The 20,924-nt window shown below is 66.0% G+C and overlaps 2 protein-coding genes across 4 annotated transcripts; one reads left to right on the plus strand and one right to left on the minus strand.

The window, feature by feature from the left end:
* Nucleotides 1-11,183, plus strand: AP1B1 (adaptor related protein complex 1 subunit beta 1). 3 transcript variants are annotated; one of them, XM_082774343.1, is made up of 23 exons: nt 1-78; nt 999-1,051; nt 1,138-1,243; nt 2,019-2,154; nt 2,681-2,926; nt 3,438-3,628; nt 3,910-4,131; nt 4,829-4,949; nt 5,139-5,234; nt 5,482-5,597; nt 6,241-6,406; nt 6,709-6,807; nt 6,881-7,140; nt 7,480-7,681; nt 7,934-7,954; nt 8,239-8,268; nt 8,377-8,520; nt 8,606-8,751; nt 9,218-9,347; nt 9,466-9,550; nt 9,870-9,956; nt 10,118-10,272; nt 10,561-11,183. In XM_082774343.1, exons 2-23 carry the CDS (start codon nt 1,015-1,017, stop codon nt 10,633-10,635), a joined length of 2,871 nt encoding a protein of 956 aa, XP_082630469.1. In that variant the 5' UTR covers nt 1-78; nt 999-1,014; the 3' UTR covers nt 10,636-11,183. The 3 variants fall into 3 exon arrangements, with proteins under 3 accessions (XP_082630469.1, XP_082630470.1, XP_082630471.1); XM_082774344.1 differs by lacking the exon at nt 7,934-7,954 and having other exon boundaries at nt 10,561-11,182; XM_082774345.1 differs by lacking the exons at nt 7,934-7,954; nt 8,239-8,268 and having other exon boundaries at nt 10,561-11,182.
* A 201-nt stretch (nt 11,184-11,384) lies between these two features.
* Nucleotides 11,385-20,132, minus strand: GAS2L1 (growth arrest specific 2 like 1). The gene is made up of 6 exons (XM_082774346.1): nt 19,941-20,132; nt 18,243-18,899; nt 15,705-15,812; nt 15,301-15,397; nt 14,748-15,036; nt 11,385-13,323 (listed from the first exon to the last, which is right to left on the minus strand). The coding sequence occupies exons 2-6, from the start codon at nt 18,891-18,893 to the stop codon at nt 12,219-12,221; spliced, it is 2,250 nt and encodes a 749-aa protein (XP_082630472.1). The 5' UTR covers nt 18,894-18,899; nt 19,941-20,132; the 3' UTR covers nt 11,385-12,218.
* Nucleotides 20,133-20,924: the final 792 nt, after the last annotated feature.

The raw sequence follows: 20,924 nt of genomic DNA on the forward strand, positions 1-20,924 counted from the left end.
CGCTCCCGCCCCGCGCTCACTTCCGCTGGGGCCGGTGGCGGCGGGGCCGGGACCGGGACCGGGACGGGGACGGGGCAGGTGCGGGGGGGGCCGGGACCGGGCCGGGATGGGACCGAGCGGGGCAGGGGGAGGGCTGCGGGCACACGGGGTGAGACCGGCACCGCGATCCGGATTGGGATCGGGATTGGGATTGGGGTCGGGATTAGGATTGGGACCGGGATTGGGATTGGGATTGGGGTCGGGACCGACTGGGGCCGATCGGGGCCGATCCGGGCCGGGGGCCAGCTGTTCCCCCCCGGGCTGCTGGGATCGGGACCAGGATCCGGATCTGGACCAGGGTCTGGATCGGGATTAGGATAGGGATTGGGATCGGGACCGGGATTGGGATTGGGATCGGGATCGGGACTGGGACTGAGACTGGGATCGGGACCGATCGTGGCTGATCGGGGCCAGGGGCCAGCTGTGGCTCCCTGGGGTGCTGGGATTAGGACCAGGATCTGGATCGGGATTGGGATTGGGTTTGGGATTAGGATTGGGACTGGGACCGGGATCGGGACTGGGACTGGGACTGATCGGGGCTGGAGGCCACCAGTGGCTCCCTGGGGTGCTGGGATTAGGACCAGGATCTGGATATGGACTGGGATTGGGATTGGGATTGGGTTTGGGATTAGGACTGGGACCAGGATTGGGGTTGGGACTGGGACCGGGACCAGGACTGGGACCAGGACTGACCAGGTCCAACTGAGGCTGATTAGGGCTGGGGCCAAGCTGCGCCCCCCCAGGGTGGTGAGAGCAGGATCAGGACTGGGATTGGGACTGGGATTAGGATTAGGACTGGGACTGGAATCAGGATTAGGACTGGGACTGACCAGTGGCAAGCTGCAGCCCCCCTGGGTGCTGGGACTGGGACCGGGATAGGGATCAGGATCCAGATCCGGATCAGGCCCTGGGCACTTTTGGGATAAAAACCCCACAAATCAGTGAAATCCCCCCCGCAGCAGGCGCGGCGGCACCATGACGGACTCCAAGTACTTCACCACCACCAAGAAAGGTGAGGGGGGGCCCGGGCCGGCCCTGAGGGGTTTCGGGGGGCTCCCAGGGCCCGTCCCCACGCCCGCCCGTCCCGCCCGGCCCCAGGGGAGATCTTCGAGCTGAAGGCCGAGCTCAACAGCGACAAGAAGGAGAAGAAGAAGGAGGCCGTGAAGAAGGTGATCGCCTCCATGACCGTCGGCAAGGACGTCAGGTGCGCGGCCCTGCTGCTGGCTTTTGGGGTGGGATTCTCTCGTTTTGGGGCTCTCCGAGGGGGCAGCAGGCGGCTCCCGGCGCTCCCCCGGCCCCATAAAGCTGCCTGGGCTTTGGGGGTGCTCCTGCGGGGTGCTGCTGGGGTTGGGCTGGGACTTAGAGGTCCCCAGTGCCAGCCACCATCATGTCACCCCATATCCCTCTGTGTCACCCCATGTCCCTTCGTGCCACCCCATGTCCCTCTGTGCCCCAGCATGTCCCTCTGTGTCACCCCATGTCCCTCCGTGTCCCACCACCTCCCGTCATGTCCCACCATGTCCTACCATGTCCCTTTATGTCCCACCATGTCCACCATGTCCCTTTTTTGTCCCACCTCGTCCCTTCATGTCCCTTTCTGTCCTTCTGTGCCCCACTGTGTCCCCTTGTGCCCCACCACATCCCCTCGTGTCCCACCATGTCCCACCATGTCCCATTGTGTCCCCTTGTGTCCCATCATGTCCCACCACATCCCATTGTGCCCCATCCCATCCCTCCCACCCCGTTCCTCCACATCCCACCCCATCCCCCTGTGTCCCCCCACATCCCTCACACACCTCCCACCCCCCCCTCCACTCACCCACCCCTTCGACCACCCTCACCTTCTGGCGGCAGCCCGCTCCCAGGACAACGGGGCCACCATCCCCGGAGTGGGGACACCCCCATTAACCCCCCCGTGTCCCCATTTTCCCCACCCGGGGCCCGCTGCGCTCCGTGGCGAAGCGGCTTCTGCGTTGCAGCGCGCTGTTCCCGGACGTGGTCAACTGCATGCAGACGGACAACCTGGAGCTGAAGAAGCTGGTCTACCTCTACCTGATGAACTACGCCAAGAGCCAGCCCGACATGGCCATCATGGCCGTCAACACCTTCGTCAAGGTGAGGGGGGGTTCCCCTATTCCCTACGGGGTTGTCCCGGTTGTCATCGGGGCTCACCTCGCGCCGGGATGTGGTCCCGCAAAGCCCGGGGGGGAAAATGGTTTTGGGGAGGTTGCGGTGGGGTTGGGAGGTGAGGAGTGAGGTTGCTCCGGTGGGAGGGTTTGCTGGGGAGTTTGGGGTTTGGTGGGTTTTTGGGTTGGTTTGATTTGAAAGGAAAAAAAGCAGTTTTTTTCCCAATCCTCGTCGGGGTGTGCGCCGGGTCTGGTGGCTGTTCTGCGGGGTTTGGGACCTCGGTGAGATGCTTCCTGGGGCAGCTTTGGAGCGGTTTTGGTGTTAAAGCTCCGTTGTGCTCCAGTTTTTGGAAGGAGATGAGCCCCCTCCTGCGGGAGGCACTCTGGCTTCACCTCCTCTCCCATCCTGAGCACTAAAACCCCGAGGTTTTGGGAACCCGAAGGGGAATCGAGGTCCCGCTGAGGGCTGTGGCCGCAGGAGCTGGGAGTCTGACCGTCCCCATGTGTCCCCCCAGGACTGTGAGGACCCGAACCCGCTGATCCGGGCGCTGGCCGTGCGCACCATGGGCTGCATCCGCGTGGACAAGATCACGGAGTACCTCTGCGAGCCCCTGCGCAAGTGCCTGAAGGACGAGGACCCCTACGTGCGCAAGACGGCGGCCGTCTGCGTGGCCAAGCTCCACGACATCAACGCCCAGCTGGTGGAGGACCAGGGCTTCCTGGACACCCTCAAAGACCTCATCTCGGACTCCAACCCCATGGTGATTAGGGTTTGCCTTCGCCCTCACGCTTTCCTCCCTCTCCACGCCCTCTCTCCCGTGCTGCCCTTCGGTTCTCGGCCCCTTTTCGGTGCCCGGCAGCCCCCGGTGCTTCGGCAGCCGTCCTTGGGGCTGCGTTCTGGGTTGTGGGACCGTCTCCTGGCCGTGGGGCTGCGTTAATTAATCCCCGTGCTATTAGCTCCTGCTCCCTAGGGGATTGGGGCAGGTGGCAGCTGGGGATTTCGTGCTGCTGTGTGTCCTCTTCCCACGGCTGCTGTCAGCTCAGCCCCTCTGCGGCTGCGGGGAGGGGGACGGGAGGAATCAAAGCTTTGGGGTTTGCCCACACAGCTCGCCGAGCAGCAGCCCGACCCCCCAGGCGGGGGGAGCCTGGCACCCAGATGTCGGTAGCGGGGGGCCCACGCCGAGGACGCAGCTCATCCTCCCGCAGCAGCCTCTCCCCCGGGGGTGTTACGCACGGCTCTGGGCCCATCGGGTGTCCCCGTCCCCTCCCCAGGTGGTGGCCAACGCGGTGGCGGCGCTGTCGGAGATCGCGGAGTCGCACCCGAGCAGCAACCTGCTGGACCTCAACCCCCAGTCCATCAACAAGCTGCTCACCGCCCTGAACGAGTGCACCGAGTGGGGCCAGATCTTCATCCTGGACTGCCTGGCCAACTACATGCCCAAGGACGACCGGGAGGCACAGAGGTGAGGGAGGCTGGGGGTGGCAGGGTGGAGGCAGGACGGGGCTGGCGCTGCCTCTTCTCCTCTCCTTTTTCCTCTCCTTTCTCCTCTCCTTTCTCCTCTCTCCTCTCCTTTCCCCTCTCCTATCCCTTCTCCTCTCCAGGAGCGTTTAAGAGCCAGCTGCTCGGTTTTTATGGGGATCTTCAGTGGTGGCCGCCTGCTGTGCTGCAAGCTGCCGACGTTCCTTGGGGTTTTAACCGGGCTCTGACTGCCTCTTTCCCTTTTTTTTTTTCTCCCTTTTCCAGCATCTGCGAGCGGGTGACGCCCCGGCTGTCCCACGCCAACTCGGCGGTGGTGCTCTCGGCGGTGAAGGTGCTGATGAAGTTCATGGAGATGCTCTCCAAGGACCTGGACTACTACGGCACGCTGCTGAAGAAGCTGGCCCCGCCGCTGGTCACCCTGCTGTCCGCGGAGCCCGAGCTGCAGTACGTGGCTCTCCGCAACATCAACCTCATCGTGCAGAAGAGGTGCGTGCCCTCCATCCCCATCCTCCAGCCCTCCCGAGGCGCTGGTTCTCTTGTTTCAGTCTGCTGAGGAGTTTTTGTGACTCCTTCCGACCTGCTCGTCCTCATCAGACGAGCGAGTCCTCCAAGTCCCCGTGTCCCTTGGCCCAGCTGACGTTGCCGGAGGGCAGGAGGTGGCCGAGGCCCCGTGATGGTGCTCGGGGCCAGCTGGAGAGCTGCAGGCAGATGTCCCATCGCCGCTGCGGCCTATTAAAATTAGCAGCAGCTTCTGGGCAGGGGGGGTGGAAAGCAATTAGCACCCCTGCCAGGGGGTGTGCGGACAGCAGCTCGGCTCCTCAGGGACCTGGCCTCCCTCCTGCCCCGGCTCGGAGGCTGGTGTGGTGAGGAAGGGCCAGTTTGGCCCTGGGCTCTGGGCTGGTGTCCCTGCTCCCCCATGGTGTCCCTCCTGACCTCGCCAGCGTTCCCTGTTGCATTGCAGCTGCTCTTTATTTGCGGCAAGGTCGGGCACGCATCCGCAAAGGGGAGCCGAGGGCGAGAGCTGCCAGGGGAAAATCGTGGTGTCTTGAACTCCCGGGCACTGAGCAGCCCCAAAAACGGCCGGGCAGCCTCATCCTCCTGGCCCGGAGCCTTGTGGCAGCTCCAAGCTCCACTCACCTTGGCCAGATCCCTCAATCACTGCTTTTCCTTGCTCCCTCCGCAGGCCCGAAATCCTGAAGCACGAGATGAAGGTGTTCTTCGTCAAGTACAACGACCCCATCTACGTCAAGCTGGAGAAGCTGGACATCATGATCCGCCTGGCTTCCCAGGCCAACATCGCGCAGGTCGGGCTGCGGGCGGGCACGAGGGGCCTTGGCCACCCCGATAACTCTTCCCCCTGATCCGGCACCAGCGGGGCTGTGGCTGCCCCGTTAAACTCCTAATCCATCCAGCTGGGATTTGGGGCATTGCATCGGGGGAAATCCGCGGCTCAGGGGCTTTATTGGGGGCTCACATCCTCGCCCCCCCGGCAGGTGCTGGCGGAGCTGAAGGAGTACGCCACGGAGGTGGACGTGGATTTCGTCAGGAAGGCGGTGCGAGCCATCGGCCGCTGCGCCATCAAGGTGGAGGTGAGGCTGGTGGCTTTGCATCCCAAAAAGGATCCCCCAGGAGCCTCGGTGGGGCGTGGGGGTGGCTCAGAGCGGTTCCGTGGGGCTCAAGGAGCGCGTCCCAGCCCCTCTGGTTTAGGATTTGGGGCGCAAAAAAAGGGGAGGCAGCAGCTGTGTGTGTGTCCCTTCTGCTCCACGCTGGGTTTGGGGCACGCAGGGGTGTGATGAGGGTGTGAGGGCATCGCTGACCGACACCCCCCCACGACAGCAATCGGCGGAGCGCTGCGTCAGCACCCTGCTGGACCTCATCCAGACCAAGGTCAACTACGTGGTGCAGGAGGCCATCGTCGTCATCAAGGACATCTTCCGCAAGTACCCCAACAAGTGCGTGGGGCGAGGGGCTCCCCCCAGCTCCTGCCCTGCTGCTCCCAGCGCGGGGATAACCAGCGAGCCAGCGGTCTGCGCCAGGAGCCAGGGGTTTGGAGAGGGTGGGGAACAGACAAACGGGGCCAAGAAGTGAATTCTCCAAAGGGGCTGGCACGGGCAGTGTCCCAGAGTGTGTTTTTGCTTAGCAAACATCCCTGTGTTACGTCTGGGATTTCATCTCTGGATACAGAAGCGATGGTGCACGCAGTGCTTGGCTTCTCTAAAAAATTCATTCTGAAGAGCGGGGTTTTCCGTATATCCCCCCAGCTTCCTTCCCGTTAGCCAAACGGGCTCTCTTGGCACAGATAATTGAAAGTGGCCACGCATCCCAAAAGCAAAGCTGTTCTGCAAGCAGCTCGGTGCAAACAGGCGTGCTTACAGGACAGAAACAGGCAGTGTGAGCTTCCCAGGAGCCACATAACCATTTTTGGATGGCGATGCGTCGCTTTTGTTCCCCTTTGCTTGCTCAGAGCCTTCCTGTCGGAAAAGGGGAACTTTGTGGGAGCAGAAAGGAACAGCAGGAACAGCCCTGCTGTGGGTGACGGGGCAACGTGAGGGAGGGGAGCTGGGGCTTTGGGGTGACCTGTCCCTGCCCCGGCAGGTACGAGAGCGTCATCGCTACCCTGTGTGAGAACCTCGACTCCCTGGACGAGCCCGAGGCGCGGGCTGCCATGATCTGGATCGTGGGCGAGTACGCCGAGCGCATCGACAACGCCGACGAGCTGCTGGAGAGCTTCCTGGAGGGCTTCCACGACGAGAGCACCCAGGTGTGGCGGGGTTTTGGGGACAAAGCGAGTGTCTCGAGGTCCCGGAGGTGTCCTCGCAGCTCCTCGTGCGGCGCTGGCTGCGGGGCACCCTCTGTGAAGCGCCCCCCGGGCACCTTCCCCTCGTCACTTGGTGCCAGCGCAGGGTCTGCCCTTTGGAGCTGCTCTTGGGGGGGCTGCTCGCGCCTCCCCCTTCAGCTGGGGCGGGTGATTTTGCAAGGGAAATGACGGAAATTTCCTCCAGCGCCTGCGGGGAGAGCTCACGCCTTCCTGCTCTGCCTGTCCCTCTGTCCTGGTGCCCGCAGGTCCAGCTGCAGCTGCTGACGGCCATCGTCAAGCTGTTCCTGAAGAAACCCACCGAGACCCAGGAGCTGGTGCAGCAAGTCCTGAGCCTGGCCACGCAGGTGGGTACCGGCTCCCCGCACGGCTTCCCCGACCCCCCAATTTCGGCGCTGACCCCCCGGGGGCTTCCCGCAGGACTCCGACAACCCCGACCTGCGGGACCGCGGCTACATCTACTGGCGCCTGCTCTCCACCGACCCCGTGGCCGCCAAGGAGGTGGTGCTGGCCGAGAAGCCCCTCATCTCCGAGGAGACCGACCTGATCGAGCCCACGCTGCTGGACGAGCTCATCTGCTACATCGGCACGCTCGCCTCCGTCTACCACAAGCCGCCCAGCGCCTTCGTGGAGGGGAGCCGAGGGGTGGTGCACAAGAGCTTGCCCCCGCGAACGGGCTCGTGAGTGTCCCCTCCTCGCTGCCAGCTGTCCCCAACGCCCACAGGGACGTCCAGAGCTGGGTGGTGGGATTAGGGGGGGGGACGCCGAGCTAGGCTGGTGGTCCCCAGTGCGGTCCCAGCGGGGCTGGGTGGGGTGGGCATCCCTAAGGGGGGTTCCCTGTGGACTCCGTGCTGTCCTAAACCTGCAGATCCGAGGATTTAGGTGGGAGGTGAACCCCAAGGGTGGTGTTGGGAGCTCTGTGGGGTGGGACATCTTGCCCCGAAGCCCAGCCGGGTGGCTCTCAGCCCCGGGGGCTCCAGCAGAGCCCTCCAGCATCCCACCCTTGCCCTTCCCCGCAGGAGCGAGAGCGCCGAGAGCCCCGAGGCAGCCCCCTCGGCCGGGCAGGCGGCGGAGCAGCCGGCCGTCATCCCCGCGCAGGGAGACCTGCTGGGAGATCTGCTCAACCTGGACCTGGGCCCCCCGGTCAGCGGGCCCCCCCTCGCCGCCTCCTCCGTGCAGATGGGTGCCGTGGACCTCCTGGGAGGGGGCCTGGACAGCCTGGTGGGTCGCCGTGCCGCGTGCTCCTGCCCCGGGGATGGATGTCGGGGCTCCTGGGGGTGGGTTTGTCTTCACCTGGAGGCGTCTGGGCTAGCCCTGGCTGGTGATGAGGGGTGCTAATTAACCTCGTCAGCTGGAGCAGGGCTCCTATCTCCTGTCTCTCTCTCTCTCTTTTATTTTTTTTGTCTCTTCTCTCCTGGCTTCTCTCTGCATGCGCCTGGCTCTCCTCTCCGCCTTGCCTGCTTCTGCTTGGAGATGGGGGACGAGTCGGAAGGGGTACGCACCAGCCCTTTTCTTACCCCTCTAGCCCCCTGCCCACCTCCGCAGCCCCCTGCCCCAAGGGCTGGGTGCGGAGCTGCCCCCGCCGCGTCCTGGGGACCCCTCTGGGGACAGCCAGCCCCCGAAGCCCTCAGCCTTCACCCCTCTGCCTCTCGGTGTGCGTGGGGAGCCCTAGCGACCCCGAGCCCTCGCTCACCCACACCAAAGCTTTTGGGAAGTGCCCGTGATGGGGTGTCCTGTGGGGCCCCTCGGCACCGACCGCGCTCTCTTGTCTCTTGCAGCTGCGCAGCGATGTGGGAGGCAGCCCCGCTGTGAGTTCCCTCGCGCCCCTGGCATCTTCCTCTTCCTCCTCCTCTTTTTTTCTCCTCCTCCTCCTCCTCCCCGCGGTGTCCCCTGACCCTCTCTCTTGTCCCCCACAGATGGGTGGCGGCGGTGGCTTCGCGGCGCCCGGCCCCGCGGTGCCGGCCGGCATGGGAGCGCCCCTCGGCAGCGGCCTCGGGGACCTCTTCGACCTCACCGGGGGCGTGGGGACCCTGTCGGGCTCCTACGTGGCTCCCAAATCGGTGAGTCTGGCTGCCCAGGGCTGGCTTCGCTCACCGAAACGTTCATTTTGGGGTAAAACCAGACGGATTCCGCCTCTCGACCCAGGTGTGGCTCCCTGCCATGAAAGCCAAGGGGCTGGAGATCTCCGGCACCTTCAGCCGCCAGGTGGGCTCCATCTCCATGGACCTGGTGCTGACCAACAAAGCCCTGCAGGTCATGTCTGACTTCGCCATCCAGTTCAACCGCAACAGGTAGGGGGTGGCGGGGGGCCGGTGGGGGTGGCGGGGGGCTGGTGGGGGTGGCAGCCCCCCGGGAACGGCCTCTCCTGATGACCCTTCCCTCCCTGATGGCGCCGACGTGATGGTGGCCAAGGAGAAGCCTCTGAGAAGTTGTCTGAGGAGGCCGTTCCCCGGGGCACGACGGCCTCGCTGGGCGTGGGGTGGCCTCGTTTGTTCTCCTGGGGGAGCCAACACTCCGACCAGGGGTTGCTCCTAGCGGGGGGGCACCAAAAATCAGCAGAAATCTGGAGGAGAAGGGTGCAGGGCTGGGGGGCCGCCTCGCATTGCCCCAGGATGGGCAAAGCAGCAAGGAGTTGGGCTCTTGGAGGGGATCGGGGTGCAAGGAGCTGAACTGGGGGGGGTCCCAGAGCCGGCACCGGGACCCCCCTTGCCCTGACACCCCCCCCAAACCTCACCCCGTGTCCCCCCCACCTCCCAGTTTCGGCCTGGCCCCGGCCGCCCCCCTGCAGGTCCACGCGCCGCTGGCCCCCAACCAGTCGGTGGAGATCTCGCTGCCCCTCAACACGGTGGGCTCCGTCATGAAGATGGATCCCCTCAACAACCTGCAGGTGGGGGCACCCCCGTCTCTTTTTCCCCCCCCCCCCCCTGGTTGGGGGGGCTGATTTTGGGGCCCCTGCTGCGGGTCGGAGGCGGCGCTGACGTCCCGGTGTCCCCCCCCCTTCCCAGGTGGCGGTGAAGAACAACATCGACGTCTTCTACTTCAGCACCCTCTACCCTCTGCACATCCTCTTCGTGGAGGACGGGAAGATGGGTGAGTCGGGGCATGGGGTCTCACCCCCCTTCTCCTAAAATCCTCCCGGCCCCGTTCCCAGCCCTGGGAACCCCAAAAAGCCACAATCCCGTGGGAATCTGTGGTGCCCGAGAGGGCTTTGGGGCACCACCGCTCATTTTTGAGCCTCTTCCCCAAGGCAGTGGGGTGAGGCTGGTCCCGGGGGGGCTGCTGGAGGGGTTTTGGGGTGCTCCCCTCGGCCCTGGGGGGGCTGTGCACAGCGTGACCTGGAGGCTGGGGGCTGGAGGGGGAGCCGGGGACGCTCTGGTGGCCCCAGAACGCGGTGGTGTGGTGGCTGCAGAGCGGCAGATGTTCCTGGCCACCTGGAAGGACATCCCCAACGAGAACGAAGCCCAGTTCCAGCTCAAGGACTGCTCCCTCAGCGCAGGTGGGTCCAAACCCCCCCCCGGGGGGGCTCTGAAGGGGCCGTGCCGGGCTAGGGGAGCGCTGGGGGGGCTCCCCTTTTCCCCGCCCTATGCCCACGGAGGGGGTCAGAGCGGCCCCCAGCTGGTGCTGAGCCTTTTTGTGTCCCCCCCCCCGTCCCCCAAGACGCCGTCAGCAGCAAGCTGCAAGGCAGCAACATCTTCACCATCGCCAAGAGGAACGTGGAGGGGCAGGACATGCTCTACCAGTCCCTGAAGCTCACCAACGGCATCTGGGTGCTGGCCGAGCTCCGCATCCAGCCCAGCAACCCCACCCTCACGGTACGGCCCCCGCCCCCCCCTCCCGCCCCCATACCCCTTATGGGGGGACGCGGGGTCCCTATAGGGTCGCCCTCGCCGCAGCAGAGGGAGGCAGGGAGCCCCCAACCCCAAAAATCCCTCGGGTGCACCCCCTGTCCCCATCCTCGCTGCCCTTTTTGTGGCCGGGGGGGGGGCTCGGTGCCACCCCGCTGTCCCCTGGGGGCTGTCCCCAAGCCTTGGGGTGCACCCTGAGCTCCTGGCACCCCATAATCGCCCCCCCCCCTTATTTTTTTAACCCCCCTTCCCCAGCTCTCCCTGAAATGCCGAGCGCCCGAGGTCTCCCAGCACGTGTTCCAGGCCTACGACACCATCCTGAAGAATTGAGGGGGGGGCTCAGCAGCCCCCTGCGTGTCCCCCCCTCTCCTTCCAGCCCCAGCACGGAGCCGCCGCTTCCCTGGGCCCCCCCCCTCGGGGCTGCCGACGGATCCGTCGCCCCCCTCCCCGGGCTGGCTCTGAGGCCGGGGGGGGACCCCAAAAATAAGGGGGGGGGTGTCTTGGAGAGGGCCCCCCCCTACAGGGGATGCTTGCACTGCCCCCAAGGGCTCAAGGCATCGAATTTTCATCTTTGAGTGCTGTTTAAAAAAAAAAAAAAGGAGAAAATGACCAAAAAAAGGGCTTTTTCCTCCCTGCAGGGCTCCCTGGCTTCGCAGGGGGGGGCCCAGCACGGACTCAGCCCCTGGCCCCCCCCCAGCTGGGGGCTGCGGCTCCCTCCCCTCCCCACTGTCCCCCCCCACACACACCCTGGGGACACAGAGCCCGTGTCCCTGTCCCCTGTCCCCTTCCCCAGCGGTGGCACGAGTGCTGTGTGTGTCTCCCCCCCCCAAAAAAAAAAATAAAAATAAAGCCATCGCTCCCCGCAGGAACGGCCTCATGGATGTATATAAAATATACAACACCCCCCCGGGTGCTGTGAGCTTCCTCGGCGCAGTGCCCTGCCCGGCACCCCAGGGTGGGGGCACTTTGGGGAGGTGATTTTTGGCTTTTTGGGGGGGTAAAGGTGCACTGGGGGGGGCTATGGGTCTGTGCCACCCCCCCAAAAAAAAACAGATGACAGCAGAGGCGGGGGCTCAGCTCGGATCGGGCTTTACTGGCTCCGGGAGCGCGCGGGGGGGGCTTAAATATGCACGGGGTGGGGGGAACCCGGGATGGGGGGGGGGTAAGGTGCTGGTCCCTGGGGGGTGTCTGTGGGGAGGGGGGGGAGAAAGGGGGGAAGGGCAGGGGAAGGAGGAAAAGGGAGAAGTGGAAAGAAAAGGAAAAAGGAAAGGAAAAGGGGAAGGGAGGGGAAGGGAAGGGAAGGGAAGGGAAGGGAAGGGAAGGGAAGGGAAGGGAAGGGAAGGGAAGGGAAGGGAAGGGAAGGGAAGGGAAGGGAAGGGAAGGGAAGGGAAGGGAAGGGAAGGGAAGGGAAGGGAAGGGAAGGGAAGGGGGAGAAAAAGGGCAAGGGAGAAAGAAGAGGAGAGGAAGGGAAAAGAGAAGGAAAAAGGAGAAGGAAAAGGAAAAAAGGAAAAAGAAGGAAAAGGGAAAAGGCGAAGGAAAAAAGGGGAAAAGGAAAAAGGAAAAGAAGAGGAAGACAAGGAGAAGAGGAAGGGAAAGAAGGAGAAAAGGACAAGGACAAGGAAAAGAGAAGAGCAAAGAAAGGAGAAGGAGCAAGAGAGGAAGAGGAAGGGAAAGGTGAGGAAGAAGAGGAGGAGGAGAAGAAAAAGAAGGGCAAGGAAAGGAGAAGAGGAAGGGCAGTGGGGGTGGGACAAGAAGCCAAGAGGAGAGGCACTGGGTGCCCCCCTGCTCCCACGGGGACCCTGGGGCCCTCCTGGACCCCCCACCCTGTGCCAGCCCCCGGGGCCCACCGCGTGCCCCCACCCCGTCCCCGCAGCCACCCCCAGGGTCCACCGGGTGCCCCCCAGTCCCCATCCTCAGGGCCAGGCGTCCTCCTCCAGCCCCTCGGCGTCCCGGGGGGCCCAGGGGGGCTCGAGCAGGGAGGAGAGGACGCTCTGCAGGGCCCGCCAGGGCTGGGGGGCACCGGGGGGCCGCGGCGTGGGGATGCGGGACGGCTTCTTGCCGGGCTGCGTGTCCAGCCGCGGCTTGGCACGGGGGCGCAGGGCGGGGGGCACGGGGTAGGGGACCCCCGCTGGCATCCCCTTGTCCCCCGTCCCTTCGTCTTCGTCCTCATCCTCCTCTTCCTCTCCTGGCACCCACTCGGGGTCGGATTCGGCACCGGAGGCCGGCACCAAGCTGCTCTCGTCCGAGGAGCTGGAGGGGCGCCCGTGCCCCCCGCCGCCGCCGCCGCCCTCCTGCGCCTGGGGGGCTGCCGTAAGGGGGGGCCCGGCCCCTCCGTGCTTGCTGAAAACGTTGAGGGAGGATGAGGAGGAGGAGGAAGAGCAATAAGCCGAGTCGGCGGCCGCCCCGCCGCCCGCTTCGGGGGTCCCCCGTGCCGGGGGGGGGTCCTGCAGCTCCATCAGCCGCGTGTTGGCCAAAAATTCCTCCTCCAGCCTCCCCAAAAGCTGCTGCTCCTGCCCGGGCTCCAAGCGCAGAGGGGCCCGCAGCCTCCTCACCAGCTCCTCCAGCTCCTCCTGGAAGGCGTCCCCGTCCCCGTCCCGATCCCTATCCCCGTCCCTGTCCCCGTTCCCGGGCAAGGAGCAGCGCCGGGGGGTCTGGGGGGTTTTGGCGGGGGTCCGTGCCCACGAGTGCTGCCCGTCGCGCCCTCGGCGGATCAGCAGCACGGGCTCGGTGGCCACGGGGCGCCCTTGGCTCCGGGCACGCGGTGGTCCCGAACCCGGCCCGTTGGGGACACGCGGGCGGCCCCGCTCGTCCCCAAGCCCCCCCGGGGGTTTGCGGAGGGGCAGGGGGCTGCGGTCGCCCGAGCGGCTGCGGCCGGGGGGCTGGCGGCGAGGTGAGGGGGTCGTGGGGGCCGCGGGGCGGTGGGGGCGCGGGGGTCCCGCCGAGGACACCGAGGACACCGAGGACGAGTCGCTGTCCCCCGATGGGCGGCGGCTGCGGGCGGGAGCGGGGTCGCGGGGCCTGGGGAGGGGGGAGAGGAAGAGGAGGGTGAGGGGACCGGACCCCCGCTGCAGCGCCCAGTGCACCCCAGCACCCTACGTTGCACCTCGTCCCTTGAACCCCCCTTGCACCCCGTTACCCCCCCATTACATCCCATTGCACCCCCACTGCACCCCCCTATTACACCCTCCATTACATCCCGTGGCACCCCCATTACACCCCCTTACCTTCCATTACATCTCCCTTACCCCCCCTTTATCCCCATTACACCCCATTAAATCCCATTGCACCCCATTACACCCCCACTGCACCCCAATGCACACCCTGTTACCCCCCATTACACCACATTACAATCCGCTTTACCCCTCATTACACCCCCGTGGCAACCCAATTACCCCCCATTGCACCTCCCTTTACCCTCCATTACACCCCATTGCACCCCATTACCTCCCATTACATCCTATGGCACCCATTACCCCCATTGCACCCCCTTACCCCCCCATTACCCTCATTACACCCCCATTGCACCCCATTACCCCCATTGCACCCCCTTACCCCCCATTACTCCCCCATTTCACCCCCCATTGCACCCCATTACCACCTATTACCCCCATTACACCCCCCATTACACCGTATGAACCCCATTACCCCCCCATTACCCCCATTCCCCCCCATCCAGCAGTGGGCGTGTCCCCGCGAAGCCCCGCCCCTCCCGCCCCGCGCCTGCGCAGTGTGTGCTGGGGGGGGCTGCGCGGGGCCGCTCCCTCCCCCGTGGGCCGGGCCCCGCCGCGCTTCCCGCCCCCGCCCCCCCCACCCGGCTTCCTGCCCCCCCTCCCCGCCGGGCCGCGGTCACCATGGCAACGGGGAGGGGACAGCGGGGGGACACCCCCATTATCCCCCATTACAGCCCAGTACCCCCATTGCACCCCCTTACCCCCCCATTACACCCCAAATACCCCCATTACACCCCCATTGCACCCCCCATTACACCCATTACACCCCATTACCCCCCCATTGCACCCCATTACCCCCCATTACACCCTATTACACCCCCATTACACCCCATGGACCCCATTACACCCCCATTAGCCCCCCATTACCTCCTCATTATCCCCATTGCACCCCCTTACCCCCCATTGCACCCCCCATTGCACCCCATTACCCCCATTGCACCCTATTAAACCCCATTACACCCCATTACCCCCCCATTACCCCCATTGCGGGGGGACAACTTGGGGACAAGGAGGGGACAGTGAGGGGGGGGACGAAGGACAGCATGGGGACAGTGAGGGGACAGGGGATAGCGAGGGGACGGGATGGTGAGGGAATGGGGACAGCATGGGGACAATAAGGGGACAGCGAGGGGATGGGGACAGTGAGGGCACAGGGGACAGCACGGGGACAGCACCCACCCCCCGAGCGGCACCCAGGGGTGCTGACCCTACCTGAGGGCTCCACCGGGGCTCCTGGAGGGGCTGGCGGAGCCGTGCGCGGGGCCCCGCGGGGGCAGCACGGCGCCGGCCGACGGCTTCGGGATGCCGCTGGGAGGGGGGCAGCCCCCGGGAACGGGGAGACGCCGGTCCCGATCCCTGTCCCTGTCCCTGTCCCTGTCCCGGTCCCGGTTGTGGTCCCGGTCCCCAGGGCAGGCGGGCTCGGCACGGCGCGGGGTGCTGGGGCTGGCGGCTGCTTTCTGTGGGGAGAAGGCCGGGGGGCGGGCGGGGGGCAGGCGGTGGGCTGCAAGGGAAAAGGGGACACGGATGGGGTCAGGGGGTGCTCACCCCATCCCACCCGACCCCTCACACAGCACCGGGACCTTCTCCGGGGGTGAATTTGGCCCAAAGTGGGAACAAACTTTTCTGGTTTTTGCCCTGTTCCAGCCGGATCAGTGCCCCGAGCAGCCCACCCTGCAGGAAAATGGCCCCACAAGGAGAAAGGAGAGGGGAAAAACCCCCAAATAGGGGCGAGTGGGGGGCGGTTTGGGGTCAGGGGGGCACTCACAGAGGGAGGCGCAGCGGCACGGGTCGTGCTTGTCCAGGTAATGCTCCAGCGTGTCCCAGCCGCCCCCGACGCGCACCATCACGTGGCTCCTCAGCACCTGGGCAGGGGAAGGGGTGTGCCGTCAGCCCCAAAACCCCCCAAAACCCCCCAAACCCCAAAAAAAGGCAGCATGGACCCCAGGGTGTGAGGGGAGCCCCGCCAGACCCCAAAAGGAGGTGGAGAAGTGGGGGTGAGGGGAAGGATAAATCCCGTCCCCACTTGGGGCTGGGGGCACTGAGTCCCGGGGTGCCAAACCCCGACCCTTTTGGGGTTCCCCCATGGAAGGGCCCCCCCAGAACCAAGCAGGACGCGTCCCCAGGGCCCCAACCCCAGCCCCAAAAAGGAGGTGGGGGTGCTGTTCTTACTCGCACGAAGATGAGGGCGTTGGAGTCTCCCACTTTGTATTTACCCTCGGAGACTTTGACCATGGGGAACTGGGACGGGCACGTGCAGCAGCCCAGGATCTCCCGCACCTGAGGGGAAAAAGATGAGACCCCCCCACCCCCGGTCAGCGCCCCCCACCCCAAAACCTGGCTGCACAACCAGGGGGGGAGCCGAGCAGCTCCCATCCTGTGCGCCCCCCTAAACTGGGGGGCACCCACGAGGGGCCGCAGCCCCCACGGAGCCTCCCCGAGAGAGGGGCCCCGGGGACTTCCCACAGCCGGGCACCGAAAGCAGCGGGTTTTTTTGTTTGTTTTTTGTTTTTTGTTTTTTTTTTTTTTAAAAGGAGAATTAAAAAAAGCCCCAGAATCCTCCCGCCGCTCCCAGGCGTGTCCCCGGGGTGGGTTTTTCCACTCGGGAAAGCGTCAGTTCTTGGCACGGCTCAAAACAAGCAAGTTTTTTGGGGGGGTGGAGAGGCTGCGCCCCGTATCTGGGGGGTCCCCAAAGGGGGTTTGTGGACCCCCCGCTGTCCCCCGGCCCCGTCCGCCCGTGTCTGTAGGGCCGGGAAGCCGTGGGGCTGACGTCAGGGATTAGGCACGGGTCCACGCCGGGGGACGTGGGGACATGGCCGCATCCTGCCCCGGCTGGAGGAGCGGCGTGGCACAGGGACACAGCCTGGGGGGGCAGAGGGGGCTCGGGCAGGGGGGATTTGGGGGATTTGGGGACAGGGACCCCCAGGGACATCCCTTTTGTGCCTGGGGTTTGGCATCAGCACGGACCTGGCCCGAGGGGTGGGTGCCCCCAGCACCCCTCTGGCTTCACCAACCCTGTTTCCTTGTTTTTTTTAGCAATTCCCCCCCTTTTTTTTTTAATTCTTATTTTTGTGTAATTCCTCCTTCCTGCCCACTGCTCTCCTCCAGCCAGGCCAGCGTGCGGCCCCCCCCCCGAGCCTCTCATCTATGGGGAAACTGAGGCACGGGGGGGGGGGAGCTGCAGGGAGCCCCGGGGGCCTGACCCCGAGCCCTGGGGACATGGGGACGAGTGGGGGACCCCCTTGGGGACCCGTCCCCCGGTGCGGTGGCTGGGCCAGGCCGGATGCAGGCTCCTCCCCGGCTCCATCGCTGCCCATAAAAGCCCATGGCAAGGCATTACGCAGCCCGGAAAAATTCCCTCGGGGCTGGCAGCGCCCCGCAGGGGGGCCGGGGCAGGTTGGGGTACCCTGGGGGGGGCGGTCAGCAGCACCCCAATGTCCCTCCCCAATCCCCCGATCCCCCCGGGAGCTGCGTCAGGCTGCGGGATTTAGCGCGGAATCGGGGTTTCGATTAAAAAACGGCTTTGGGATTAGGGGATGGGGGGGTCAGGGGAGGGCAGGGCTGCGTTAATCCACCCTGCGCACTGCTAATCCCAGCCGAGCCGCACGTGGTGCCCCGTGTCCCCTCACCCCATGGCACCCCTCCCGATGTCCCCGGGGATGTCACCCATGGGTGGCCGGGAGCTCACGGGGACCCCAAGGAGTCTGGGTGGGAGGGTGGCGAGGACACCCCATGGGCTGGATGGAGCATGGTTGGGTGCGTGGAGGACCTCCCCCAGCACGGACAGCCCCGTTTTTGGGTGCAGGGAGGACCTCCCATGGCCCATGGAGGTCCTGGGGGGGCACCGAGGGCTGTGGGGGCTGTGGGGAGCCCGGGGGTGCACGGGGAGAGCGCCGGGGGGCCATGGAGGTCCCGTTGGCGGCATGGAGGGGACCTCCCAAGGGTCACAGAGATCATGGTGGGTGGGTAGAGAGGACATCCCATGGGTCATAGAGTTTCTGTTTGGGTGGCTAGAGAAGACCACCTATGAGCCATAGAGTTCCTCCTGGGTGGACAGGGAGGACCTCTTACAGGTCATAGAGATCACATTGGATGGATAGAGAGGACCTCCCATGGACCATAGAGATCCCGTGGGTGGATAGAGAGGCCATACTATGGGCCATAGAGTTCCTGTTGGGTGGATAGACAAGACCTCCCACAGGCCATAGAGTTCCTTCTTGGGTAGATAGAGAGGTCTTCCCATGGGTCATAGAGTTCCCTGTTGGGTGGCTAGAGAGGACCTCCCATGGGTCATAGAGATCCCATTGGGTGGATGGAGGACCTCCTAAGGGCCATAGAGTTCCTTCTTGGGTAGACAGAGAGGAACTCCTACAGGTCATAGAGATCCCAGTTGGGTGGCTAGAGAGGACCTCCCATAGGTCATAGAGTTCCTTCTTGGGTGGCTAGAGAGGACCTCCTACGGACCATAGAGATCCCAGTTGGGTGGATGGAGGGAACCTCCCATGGACCACAGAGATCCCAGTTGGAAGGCTAGAGAGGCCATCTTACAGGCCATAGAGATCCTGTTGGGTGCCTAGAGAGGACCTCCCATGGACCATAGAGATCATGTTGGGTGGATAGAGAGGCCATAGAGCTGCCGCTGGCTGCCTAGAGAGCCCCTCCCGGTCCAGACCTCCCCGCCGGAGGCTGGAGGCCCCGTGCCGCGCTCACCAGCTCGTCCAGGTTCCTGAGGTCGCACAGGGCCAGGCGCTGCCCGCCGCCGGCCGAGCCCAGGGCCCTGTTCCTCGGGGCCCGGCCCTCGCGGTGCGCGCCCAGCGCGCCCTGCGCCGTGGGGTCCCGCATCTCCTCCTCGATCTCCTCCTCCATCTGGATCAGCATGGGGGCCAGCATGCCGAACTTGGCGCCCCGCCTGGCCACCTCCAGCAGGCAGAGGACAAAGTTCTTCTCGTTCTTCTTCAGCACCAGGTCGTTGGTCTCGAACATCAGCACGTCCTGGATGCCCAGGTCCTGGCGGCACCACTGGATGAAGTTGGAGACGTTGTCGCGGGCCACGAAGGAGCCGGGGGCCACGTTGCGGGCCTGGAAGACCACCTCGCGCCGGGGGACCCGCATGCGGGCGGCGGCGGCCGGGTGCCGGCGCTGGAAGTCGCCGGCGCTGCGGGTGACGTTGTTGGCGTGCTGGCAGAGGGCGCAGCCCGTCTCCAGGCTCTCCAGGAAGGTGTCGGGCTGCACGTCCAGCTCGTACAGGGTGTTGAACCACTCGGCCAGGTCCTCCTTCATGGCCTCCAGGTACTCCTCGCTGGAGCGGAACGGCCGGATGCTCTTGGAGGCGGCCGACTGGATGTTGCTCTGGTCGGCCATGGCGAGCTGGGGGGGGGGGCAGCGGGTGTTATATGGGACCTGGGGGGGGCTCAGACCCTGCAACACCTCCCCCAGAAGCCCCCACTCACCTGGTGCCCACTCCACCCAGTGCCCACCCCACCCAGTACCCACCCCACCCAGTGCCCACCCCACCCGGTGTCCCCCTACCCAGTGTCCCCCCCCACCCAGTGTCCCCCCATGGGCACAGGGATGTCACCGCCACCCGCAGGACCCCCACCGTGTCCCCCCCACCCCGCTGTGCTGTGTGCCCCCCCCCCCCAAGATGGGGTTGATGTCCCCAGTGCCACCCCCCCACCCCTCCCAAAGCTGCCCAGTCATCGTGGGTGGCACCCACCCGGCTGCCAGCACCCTGGGTGCCACCCTAGGGGGGGGGGGGAGGTTCAGGGAGACCCCCTCCCCCCCCCCAGGAAACCCCATGGGGGTGTAATGTGGGGCTGGGGGGGCTGCACTGGGGGGTGGGATATTTGGGGAGGGGGGCACAAGAGCCAGCGAGCCCCCACCCCTGAAGGGAGCCCCCCCACCCCAACCCCTCACCCTGGGGTCTCTGCTGGGGGGGGGGCACTGATAAGGGGGTGTCCTGATAAGGTGACCTGATAAGGGGGTGTCCGGGGGGGGCAGTGCCCGGGGGGTGATGGGGGGGGGGTTGGGGTGGTGCCTGCCGCGGGGGGGGGGGGGGGCTGTGACAGGGGGGGCCCTGCAGGGGTACGGGGGGGGGGGGGGTCTGGGGGTGGTGTCTGCTGGGGGGGGGGGGGCACCGTGCTGGGAGGAGGGGGGGGAGGTTAAGAGGGGGAGGGGCGAGCTCCCACATGGGGGGGGGTCCAGTTTTGGGGGGGGGGTCTCTTTGCCGAGGGAGGGGGGGTTTCGGGGGGGAGGGGCAGCACCTGCGCGGCAGATGCCGACTGGGGGGGGGTGATTTGGGGAGGGGGGGGCTCCCGGGGACCCACGGACGCAGCCTCAACTCGGTGCCCACCCCCCCAAAAACCCCGTACACCCCCCCCCCCCCCCACCAAAACCCCCCGCACTCACCGTCCCCGAGCCGCTGCCTCCGGGCCGGGCCGGGCCGGGCTGTGAGCAGCGGGGGGGGGCCCCGCCGCCTCCCCCGCCCCCGCCGCCATCCGCCGGTGGCCCCCGGGGCCGAACCGGGGCTGAAACGGGAGCGAAGCGGGGGCCGAGAGCCCACCCCAGCCGCCCCCCCCCCCCCCACCTCGGAGCCCCGCAGCCGCCGCCGCCGCCTCGCCCGGCCGGGAAGTTGGAAACGGCCCAGAAAGGGCAGGGAGGGGAGAGGAGGGGGCGGGGGCACCAAACGGGGGGGGGGGGGGGAAAAGAGGGGGGATGGGGGGGGGTGGGGGGAGATGGGGAGGGATGGGGGGGGGAATGGGGGGGGTATTGGGGGGTTTGGGGGGGATTTGGGGGGGTTTGGGGGGCATAGGGGGGGATATGGGGACGTGGGGGGGTATCTATGGGGCATTGGGGGGGGGATTTGGGGGGGGAGATGGGGTGGGGGGTGACACATGGATGGGGATATGGAGATGGGGGGGGTATGGCTGTATGGCTGCAGGGACACGTGGGGGGATCTGTGGGGACGTGGGGGGGTGGGAAGGGATATGGGGGGACAGGGAAATGGGGACATGGGGGGGTGGGATGGCAGGGATGTGGTCACAGGGGGGACAGGGACACGGGGGGGCACAAACACGGGGTGATAGGGCCACGGGGGGTGTGGGATGATGGGGATGTGGCCGCAGGGGGACAGGGACACACGGGGGGGGTTGGCTACAGGGACATGCCAGCCCCAGGGGACAGCTCCAGGGATATGGGGGGGGACGCAGGGGTACGGCCAGGGGGGATGTGGACATGGGGGGGCACAGCCATGGGGACAGGAAGGGGACGTGGGAACACAGCCAGCATCCAGCCCCTGCACCCCAGGGTGGCCCTGGGGGAGACACATGGGGGGGGCTCAGTGCAGGAGCAGGATTTGGCCCCAACCCCACCAAGAGGGGGAAACTGAGGCAG

Source organism: Aythya marila, assembly GCF_965140915.1.
Source record: "Aythya marila genome assembly, chromosome: 17".
NCBI lineage: Eukaryota > Metazoa > Chordata > Aves > Anseriformes > Anatidae > Aythya > Aythya marila.